The 10,615-nt window shown below is 41.9% G+C and overlaps 1 protein-coding gene across 1 annotated transcript; it reads right to left on the reverse strand.

Moving 5' to 3' along the window:
* Positions 1-1,003: 1,003 nt before the first annotated feature.
* vamp1a (vesicle associated membrane protein 1a) lies at positions 1,004-9,164 on the reverse strand. Its single transcript, XM_085445703.1, has 5 exons — positions 9,028-9,164; positions 6,564-6,693; positions 6,333-6,491; positions 2,907-2,958; positions 1,004-2,415 (listed from the first exon to the last, which is right to left on the reverse strand). Coding segments are annotated over exons 1-5 (360 nt in total). The 5' UTR covers positions 9,030-9,164; the 3' UTR covers positions 1,004-2,398.
* Positions 9,165-10,615: the final 1,451 nt, after the last annotated feature.

Here is a 10,615-nt window from a genome sequence, read left to right on the forward strand (position 1 = left end):
GGTTAAAGTTCCTCCGGCTTGTTGTGATTTGCATTTTTAGCGCTTCACCTCACAGGAGTCTCCACCAGCCAGCAAGCTTAGCTCCAGGTACTTGACGGCAAGCCACTGGCCGCATTGTTGGCTGTACCTGTTCAACTCCTCATTAACACAAATATCAAATTAAATGGCTGCCATGTTATTGGTTGGTGCATTCGGGCATGTACGCGTGGGGAAGAGAGGTGAATGTGGAATGGCGTGAGATGGGCTGTTCTGATTATTTTTAAAGAAATTGCTGATCTGCTTTGGAGAGGCTACGTGGGTAAATCAGAGTCCAAAATGGAGAAAATGTCCAGAGTGCAGCAGAGTACTTGTTGATGTCAGAGGAGCTGGCCTGTTCAAGCTGACAGGAATGCAACAGTGACCTCAAATGACCACCAGATACAACCGAGTGCAGCCTGGAAACAAATGCACGCATGCATCTCTCCCATCAGGAAACGAGTCACAGCCCAAAGACTGAAGAAAAGCAGTCCTCAGGTACGTCTCTGTCCACACGTCATCAAACTGGTTTCTCATGACTGAGTTCACTGTACTCGAGGCCTCCACCGTGTGACGCCATCGTATTCATATGGACCAAAATCTCAGGAGTGTATCCAGTACCTTTGTACCACGAAGAGCCGAAGCAGCACTGAAGGAGGGTTGAATCCAGTACGAGTAAGGTGTGACCACGAAAGTATATTTATCAGGTAACTGTATTTTAAACTCCTTTAAATGTCACCAAGTCCTCAATGACCCACGCGGTGTTCGTATTTTTAGTTTGGTTTAATGTTTCTCACTGTATGAGACTTCACCTGAAAGGCAAAATCTTCTGCTCTATTAAAATGTGCCTGCTCAGGTGGGCGACTGCTGCACATTCAACGTGGACTCATTTAAAACACAAGCCCTTTAAAACCTATAGTTTGTATTTAGGCTGAAGAATATTAAAGATGCCAAACAAACAAGGGCACAAAGACGCTGTGTGTGTGTAGCAAACATGACTTTATTAGAAAGTCCAGGCTGTTCTCTCTGAGCGTGTCAAAGAAGTACAGAAGAAACACTGACGATGATGATGATGAGCGACTCCCACCTTCCACCATTCGGTCTAAGATGGACTAATATATTTCAAAGGTTAAATAATCACTTCAGCCTCAAAGCTCCTTCACACACAGGGGACCGATCCAGGCTGAACAAAGAAACATGTTGAACATTCAAACCACAGATAACAAAACTCAGGCTGGTTCACAACACGATGAAACAAATGCAGGACAGCCGGACGGAGCTGGGCACGCGAGCAGGTGGGTTAATCACGCAGGAAGTCAGATTTCTGCTCAGTAATGGTCTGCACCGAGAGAAGAGCCAAGCAGGAATCTGTAAACCCAGGTTTAACACAGAAAGAGCAGCTGTGCTTAAATGTTTCAAGCTCGAGTAGGAAACCTGATTTCAGTGTCACTCATGAGGATTCGTGGCGTGAGCGTTAGGATGAAGAGCGAGAAAGTCAGAATTGGTCGATTTAGGCAACAAACTGTTCTGAGAGGTGAGCAGGTTCATCATAGTCGGGCTTCCTCTGCTGCTGGATCATCGAAACCTCAAAGCCTGACAGAGACGATGGGTTTCAAGCCTGATAACAAAGTTCGATGCAGGCTTTCGTCTTTACAAAGCTGTAACTTTACAGAAAAGATGAATATCTCTAATTTCCCTTCCTGCTGATCTGGCGATCCAGTGTCACTCCTGCCTTTATTAAGATTTCCATGACTGACGATGAGAATCCTAAAGGCTGCATTATGTGAACTGAATTATCGTACGTTTAAATTTACTTGGATAGATGATTTTATATTTAAAGCACAAAGCCTAACTTTGTAGAGATTTTTAGTATAACACGGAAACCTCATTTTATTTCAAGATTAGTCTGCAATGCTGCTCCTTTCCTTTGTATTTAAGGAACTCAAACAGCTCTTTTGGATGCTGCTCACATCCCTCTGGGTCACTCAGAAGCCCTCTGAAGAGAAGCCAGCTGACTATTCGACTTCAGCTCTTACTGGTGTCCAGTAAACCTCACACTGCTTCCTGTCCATGAATCTTGCATGCACTGAGCTGCAGAAAAACCAGGCGCAGCAGGAGGTTTTTCTTTTTGTTTCAGTGTTTAAAGGACAAACCTGGGTCAACAGATTTTACACCTGCAGTAAACCCAACCCGGTAACAAAGTCAGGAAACCGGCCTCATGCGGAGGCACAATAAGGAGGTAGTGGAGCACATTATGTGAGCATGCATGGAGGCTTTGGAGGAAGGCATCGCTGGGGTGGAGGAGCACTGAGGAGAGGCTGGATTTGGCGTTCGGTGGTGCAGACTCGTCCTGTGACTTGTTCGTCCATCCCTGAAGAGCAGCTCAGTAGAAGAAATACACTGAGGACAGCAAACACAGATATTTGTCTCTGAGTGATATTTAAAAGTAAAAAGAAGCTTTTATAACCCTTAGAGTGCAACAGACTGTAAAATCCTCCTAGGACGTCTCCTGGTGCAGCTCTGGATCATCTTCTGCTTGTCTGCTTTTTTTAGGCTGCTCTGATTGCTCTGTACTTTCAAACATCAACTTCTGCATCAAACTGCTCTGATTTTACACGAGGATCTGCAGCTCTGAGTGCAGACAGCAGTCAGTGATGGGTGCAGCTACCGGCTCTGAAAGTAAAGTAAAGTAAAATTTGCTAGCCTTTGAAAAACCTAATCGGCAGAGTGTGTCTGCAAACTTTCCTTAAAATGGGTTTTAATGTTTCTGCAGAAGAAGCAGAACAGGGCTTCCAGGAAGCTGAACCTCCATACTGAAAATGCTCCACAGGTGCACATAAGGAGGCCAAGAAACCACATGCAAAAATAAGAGAAGGCTTTATTTTACTCACAGAAAATGACGCCAACAAATATAACACCTACAATGGCCATGATGATCATCATCTGGAAGAAAGACAAAACAAACAGAGCCATCAGAAACAAAAGATGAACTTAAGAAGATGAAACAGCCGTTTAATTCCACCGAGACAATAAATCACTCCATCGTCTGCTGCTTATCAGCCTCCAACCCCCTCCTCCAGCTCCTCAGAGGGGATACTGAGGTGTTCCCGGGTCAGCAGAGACATCATCTCTCCAGCTTGTCTTCAGTCTGCTCGGGGTCTCTTCTAACCCAGACATGTGTCCACCAAACCTGGCTTGTTTGTTGAGAAGCGCTGGCTCCTGTTTGAGCGCTTTCCGGAGCACTGTGGTCCTAGCTAGAAATAATCTTTCACTTTAATTTTAAGTAGAAACAGTGCACAAGTAGAAGTTACAATTAATTATAGCCTCAGTTTATTTACCTGCAAATATACATTTTAAGGTCCTTAATATACATTACTGTGTTTAAAATAGGTATAAACCTTCTCATATTACGTTTCAGCTTTCAACAAAATGTGAAGAAACCACAGCAATGACTTCATGTGAACATCTGTGGACTGTGCTGAAGAGAAATCAGCTCAACTTCAACTGGCCAAACACCGCCCCCTGGTGGTGAAGGTCATTATTAAAATTTGCAGAAGGTAATTGCAAAAGAGAGCGATTATTCTTTTACTTATTCTCGGTCATGTATTCAGTCTCAGCGGTACAAACAATCCCAGTAAGCCTAAAGTGTTGTTTCAGCTCTTGATCTGATGGTCTTCATATGATAATCTGAGACACACAGTTGTTGCTGTGTTGCTGTTCAAACCTTTAGTTTAAAGGGAGCAGTCAATCAGGAGAACGATGGTGTAAGCTGAGGGTGGCCTTAAACGCTCTTTTTTGTAATTATTCCCCCAAATTTGTTGAATTAGTTCAGTGAGAACTGGATTTTACAGCTGGGCGATGATCTGTCTGTAGCTGCAAGGTGGTCCCATATGTTTCTTCCTTTCTTCTCAAAGTCTGAATTTTCTTTCTATTTCTGTATAACAAGATGGACTAATTGCATTTCCCTTGATGCTAAACAAGCTGTTTCTGCACTCTTGTGTGAGTCTGAGATAGAGATTCATATAACTTTGATAATACTGAGTCATTCTTTGTTGAGCTAGTGCTTGTTTCTCTTTGAAATGTGTGGTTTCATTTTAAAAGGTACTTTTTAAAAGTTAACTTTGGACTAAGAAGTTCACCGCCAGGGGGCAGCATTTATAGATTTTAGATGTGCACTGCTGTTCTTTTAACTTTGGACTTTTCTTTGTCACCCATGTCCTTTCCCAGGCTGTCGTTTGAAATAGAATGCATTTTTTAATTATTTCCATCATTAAATAAAGACATTGTCCTTGTGGCACTGCCTGTCCATACTTCAACTTCAGCTGATATCTCGTTGACTTTTTTATTTTTTAAAGCTTCAGTAAGTTTTTTGGGAGGTTTTGAACTTCTTTTAAATACAAGAAATTACAATAACTGCCATTAAAGGAAGCTTTTGAAGTTTGCAAGCAGAGGCCAAGAATAAAAATAAAAAGAGTTTAAATGAGCCGAGTAGGCGTGGCCAACTAGAAATATAAAGCAGACGACGCCCTGCAGATTTTAATATATGTCATGTTGCACAGTGTGCGTGTGTGTTGATCTAAATTCCCCATAAATAAAATCCACATGATGACATTACAGTGAAACAGGCAGGAAATCACCTCTGATGGGGGGAGGGCGAGAGAGATTAACAAGAACAAGAGGTTTAGAGAGAGACAGAGAGAGCGATTGGTGGTGACTGTGTGTGTTTGAAATGTGTGTGTGTATTCAGAGCTGTTCAGTGTTTACATATAAAGAAAGAAAATCTCCTAACTGTCATTGAAAAAGCTAAAAGAAAATGTTTTTGTGTGTTTTTAGAGCATTTTGTTTGGGTCTATTTTCAGCGGCGTATGAATCCACATTTGTTCTCTGCCCACTGTGAGAGCAGGAGTGTGTTTATGGTGACAGTGTGGGTCATTAAAGCAGAATAAAATGCATCACATATGATTGTTCGGATGTATCCATGTACAAACGTGTGTGTGTGTGTGTGTGTGTGTGTGTGTTGGATAGGAGGAGTTACGTCACACATCACAGCTGGCTTTTTAATCCCTGACTGTCACTCTAATCCAGATTGAGATTTTCCTCTTCCTCTCTCTGATTTGCTGTCAGTCAAACAGTCTCTCCTCCTCTCCTCTAATGTAATCCTCTTCCTCCTCAGGCTATCCAGCGATTGGACGGTCTGAACTGTACAGAGGGGAGGCGGGGCTTGATGGACTGACGCTGAGATAAAAAAAGACCTGGCATCTGAGGCTGGATGGATGAAGAGGAGATGCTGTGAGGTAGTGATGGATAAGTTAAATGCACTTAATCGGTACATTAAACTGAAACTGTTCGTGCAGCTTCATTTCTACCTGTTATGATCACAGATTAACATGAAAACAACACATTGATTATGTAAAGATAATTTCAAAGTTTTCTGAAATCTTTTCCACAACAAGGGATGTAACCTGTTTAAACACCTGTTACCACAAATATCTAATCGGCAGCAGCTGAATGCATTGAAGCATGTAGACGTGTAAAATGATCCACAGGGATTTTCCTGCACAAGCATCTCTAGAGTTTAAGAATGACATGAAACAGAGAATATCCAGCGAGCAGTAATGGTTGCTGATGATGTCATAAATCAGGGGAGCATTGCCAGACTGCTTTGAGCTGATAGCAAGCCAGCGGTAACTTAATAACTGCTCATTCCAACTAAAGTATGCAGAAGAGCATCTCTCCACCACAGCCTGTCTGACCATAGTCGCTGACCATGCCAATCCTTTTATGGCCACAGTACATCCATATTCTGCTTCCAGCAAGATAGCACACCTCATGCCACGAACTAAAATGATCTCAAGCTGATTTCTTGAACATGACAGTGAGCTCAGTGTATTTGAACAGCCTCCGCAGTCACCGGATCTCAATCCAACAGAGCACCTTGGGGACCAGGTTGCGTGAAAATGTGGAGCTAAATCTCTGAGGTAAGTTTCCAGCACTTCGCTGAATAAATGCCACAAAGTATTAAAGCAGTTCTGAAAGCAAAAGGGGTCCAGCCCAGTTCTACAGGTGCACCTAATGTTCTGCAATCTTGATTTGTAACTCTATATATTTACTTCAGCTGTGTTGTGATCATTATTTCAGTAATGTTATGTTTAGAGTTTGATGCGTGAAGATCTATAAAAAAAAACAAAAAAACACTTTAATGGTGGTTTCTACTCAGAAATCCGAGGCCACACTGTCTGCTGCAAGAAACCAACCGGAGGGGAGGATGTGGGGTGATGGGAAGGAAACGTGGAAAAATCTCCTTGTGTCACACCCACCTTGCAATTTTTCCACCAGTACTTGTTCTTGAGTTTGGCAGCGCTGCTCTCGAACTGCGAGGCTCCGGCCTGCAGGGCATCGGCGCGGTCGTCCAGCTCCGACAGCTTCTGATCTCTCTCCAGGACTTTGTCCACATTCACACGCATGATGTCCACCACCTGAGGGATGAAAACACCCATCAGCATCTCTGATACGTTTTCCATTTGCTCGTAGTGAGCTGCAGTCCTCACCTCGTCCACCTGTGCCTGTGTCTGCTGGAGTCGTCTGTTGCTCGTCAGGTTTGGGGCCTGAGCTGGAGGACCCCCCTCACCTTCCGGGGCCCCGGGAGCTCCTGGAGTCCCTGCTGCATCTGGAGTCGACCTGCAGGGAAAATGTGAGTTTTGTAACAAGAATTCAGTCAAAAATGACTCATTTATCCCAGCAGTAGAATACAGTTAGAGGTAGGCATCTAGGCTTTGAGCGCATAACTTCAGGCTTATGTGCAATATATATAAAGATGGAGTGGTGACTAAACATCCCTGTGGCGTCCAGAGGTGGATGTATGGGTTGTGGGGGCACTGAGAGAGCAGACAGTGATGCAGGGCAACAGCAGCACTGACATGTCAGAGGGGAAAAACAGCTTGAAGGCCATTTAAAGAATGCTGCTTAAAGGCACTGCAGCTCCTTGACTTTTCAAAGCCGACTGCTGCCTTGACTTTTGAAATACTGTATATAAACAGATAGTGTGTATGTAGGTCAGATCTATAGCTAAAGGTTCTACGTGGATCTCTCTAGAAAATAACATGTTTTAGCTGCAAAAGTTTACTTAAAGCTCAAAAAGCATTTAGGAACTAAGAACTCAACAATAGGAAGGAAACTGTCATGTAGCAAAGTGTCTATGTGTATGCAAAGGCAGCAGAAGAGACTTTATTAAGAAGAAGAAGTGATTTCACCACCAACATACTTGTTGATTCCTTCTTTTTCTTTCAGTTTAACAAAAAGTAGCAGCTGGAAATACATAGGAGGAAACACGGTGCTGAATGGACCAATCAGGGTTGTTCTGTGGTGTAGAACAATGATACGAGGTGTAGTTAGAGTTCCAGAAAGGTTTCAGGTTTAAAACAGCAAAACTTTTCATTCTTGTGCAGCTCCAAATCTCAAATGTTAAATCAGCAATCAGACGCATGGCTGCACAAGAGCATGAAAGACATTCAGTTTTCTACACTGATGAAATATTTCTGACTAAATAGTCTGATTTCCTTTGGTGCCGCCCCTCTAAACGCCCCTGTGTGAAGGAACTGCACATATAGTAATGATAATAATAATAATGAGATGAACTTGGTTTAAAATGGCCAAATATTTGTTTTAAGAAAGAAAAAAGAAAAACAACAGATTTAAAGGGTGTGCAGCACTCTTGATTTTCTCCTTTTTACTTTTGATCCTTGCTCATCGGCCGAGGCAGCAGTGAAGCTGTGACAGTCGAGAGCTGCAAGGTTTTCATGGAGCGCCAGCCTCAATGAGCACAGCTGATGAATGAATCAGGATCGTGATTGCAGGTTTGGGAGGAGCACAGCAGTCTTTAGTTTGGCTCAGACAATAAATACAATATAATTAATAAATATAATAAACCTTTGTGTGCTACTAATATTATGTTTTAAACTCTGAAGTAAGATCTCAGATGATTTTCACAGAGTGAAGCTTGTAATTTGTTAGACCTTAAAAGCAGGAACGCCGCCTGAATTCTAAACACAAACTCTAATTCAGTAATAGAAACATGACTCATCAAAGTTTGGCCTCCGTCCACAAAATCAGAGTCTCAGAGGATGAAACAGCCTCAGCAGCTCAGAAGAGGTAAAGGACAAATTAAAAGAATAAAAAATAAACAGTTTACACACACACACACACACACACACACACACACACACACACACACACACACACACACACACACACACACACACACACACACATACACACACACACACACACACACACATACACACACACACACACACACACAGTGTTACTGCCAGCAGGCTTGTTTTCCACCCGCAAAATGGAGAAAGATTAGTGCAGCAGCAGCAGCAGCAGGAGTCTGACTGACTGATGGAGATCAACATGCACTAAGTAATCACTCCCCTCCCCCCGCGGGACAAAACACACCAAAAACATTCCCACAGTGGGTTCTCTTCACTCTAAAAACTCCCAGGTGTTTGTAGCTTCGTGTGATATGTTTAAGTCTTTGTTTCTTTCTCTCTCTCTCTCTCTCTCTCTCTCTCTCTCTCTCTCTCTCTGTGTGTGTGTGTGTGTGTGTGTGTGTGTGTGTGTGTGTGTGTGTGTGTGTGTGTGTGTGTGTGTGTGTGTGTGGAAATTAAAGCATCACAGCTCAGCCGATCACACTGTTTGATGATAGTTTTGTAGGTGAGTCACCCGGTGAGTCACGGTCGTACTTCTGCAGTCTCAGCACTGACATTTCCAGACAAGTTTCACTTTTGATCCATAAATTTAGAGATAAAAATTGATTTTAAAAATTAAATTAATAAGAAAAAAGGAGTTTGAATTGTGCTGTAGCTGTACCCACCACGGAATTTAATGAGGAATCTCTTTAGTCTGTTAACTACACTTTGTTTTTTGTTTTTTAAAGCAGACATGGATTGAAAGATTTTAGAGGTTTTAAAAAGCCTGAAATAAATAAAAATGAGTCGGAGTACTCACATCTGAGCTGGAGGATGATGGAGATGATCTGACAGAGGGTGAGGCTGGACCTAAACCGAGGAGGAGGACTTCTGTTCTCTGTCTGATGTCTTCATTCACTTTTTCTCTTAAAACACGTAGAAAAACTACAACTGAAGCAGCTGCGCACAGACCGAAAAAACCTTTCGCGTCAGACACAAGTCCCGCCCCTATGCGCGCACACGCACGCATGCCCGCTTCCTCTGTCTCTCAGTTAATCCCAACACAAACCTGACATCATGGGTTACGTTTGAGCATTTGAAACATGCATTTCTGGATTTTTATTATTGTTATTATTTTAATTTGACTTTTTCAGGAGTAAATTTAAACGTCACATCATCAGCCTGCGGTCCATCAGCTCCACCTCAGCCACTCCAACAAATCCTAATTCATGTTTTTTCAGTAAAAACTCGGGACTGAACGTGACTCTGAATAACAGACTTTGTGTGGTGGCAATAAATACTATAAAATACCTGATATTTCATGTTTGATCAGGCTGGGAAGATTCTAAGAACATTTTTTCTCGTGCATAAAAAATAATTTGTGTGTGTAAATTACAGCTTATTTCATATATTTAAAAATTTCTTTCTCTTTCTCTCTTTATGTTACAATAATTATTATTTTTGTTATTTTGTGACTTTTTTCATAAGCCCACAACTTTTTCTTATGAATTTTTGACTTTGAGTTTTTTTTAAAATTAATACACGTTATTGTTATTTTTCCTGGATTTCTTCTTCTTTGTACTTTTTGAAGTTGCCACATCCTCTTCCCAGATTTTTTTTTTTTTACCACAATTTTAGCCTTTCTCATGTTGTTTTTCCCTCATGAGTTTGTGTTGACAAAATTTAAGCATTTTGTAAATAGTTTTTCCATAACTCATTTGCATGTCACCACAGATTGGAGCGGTGTTAGGTTCCTTCTACACTGACTGAAACACAGTTATGTTCCCTTTGTACAAATATATTTGAAGAATTAAATGTTTTACAGAATTCAAGCTGTGTGCAAAACAGTAAAGTTTTCATGTCTGTGGTATGTTAGCTGAAGGTAGCGTGGGTTGTCACCTGACCAATACTGAGCAAAGTGAGGTGAAAATCAAACGCCCCTCCGTTAATCAGACGTACAGGTGGGGTAACTGTTTCCTGCTGCTTCTGTTTGGTTTGACTGCAGCGAGGTATCCGGTGTTTTCTGTCCTCGGCGTCTTTATGTGAGTATTTAAATGTCTTTTTCTGCTTTTCCTTTTACTCACACTGTGCGGCATAACTGCGCTCTTTTTCTGGATTTTCCGATTTTTTTTTCCACATTTTTCTAAAGTCGAAAATGTTGGGTTTAGATTTTCAGGTGGCTGTTTTTTTGTCACTCTTCAGCAAAATTGCGTGATTTCTTAACTTTAAAATGGTTCATTTTTACCTTCATCTCCACTGGTTTCTGTGCTTTTCCCCCCTGGACTTTGTGCACACTGCACAGCATTGTAGTGCATAGAGTGCATAGCTATTAGAATAATTTCCACTTGATTGATTTCTTTTTTGAATGGAAAAGTTCTGCAATGGCAAACACCAAGAAAAAGAGCAAG

This window comes from Copadichromis virginalis, linkage group LG22 (genome assembly GCF_057382275.1).
Source record: "Copadichromis virginalis isolate Kocher_CV1m ecotype Utaka linkage group LG22, C_Virginalis_male_GT1.1, whole genome shotgun sequence".
Taxonomy (NCBI): Eukaryota; Metazoa; Chordata; class Actinopteri; order Cichliformes; family Cichlidae; genus Copadichromis; species Copadichromis virginalis.

What these genes read in the sequence shown, in the direction of transcription:
- vamp1a (XM_085445703.1), bottom strand. An exon ending in CACAGGCACAGGTGGACGAG is followed by an intron (nt 6,492 to 6,563) that starts GTGAGGACTGCA and finishes TTCATCCCTCAG; the next exon opens with GTGGTGGACATCATGCGTGT. An exon ending in ACTGGTGGAAAAATTGCAAG is followed by an intron (nt 2,959 to 6,332) that starts GTGGGTGTGACA and finishes TCTTTCTTCCAG; the next exon opens with ATGATGATCATCATGGCCAT.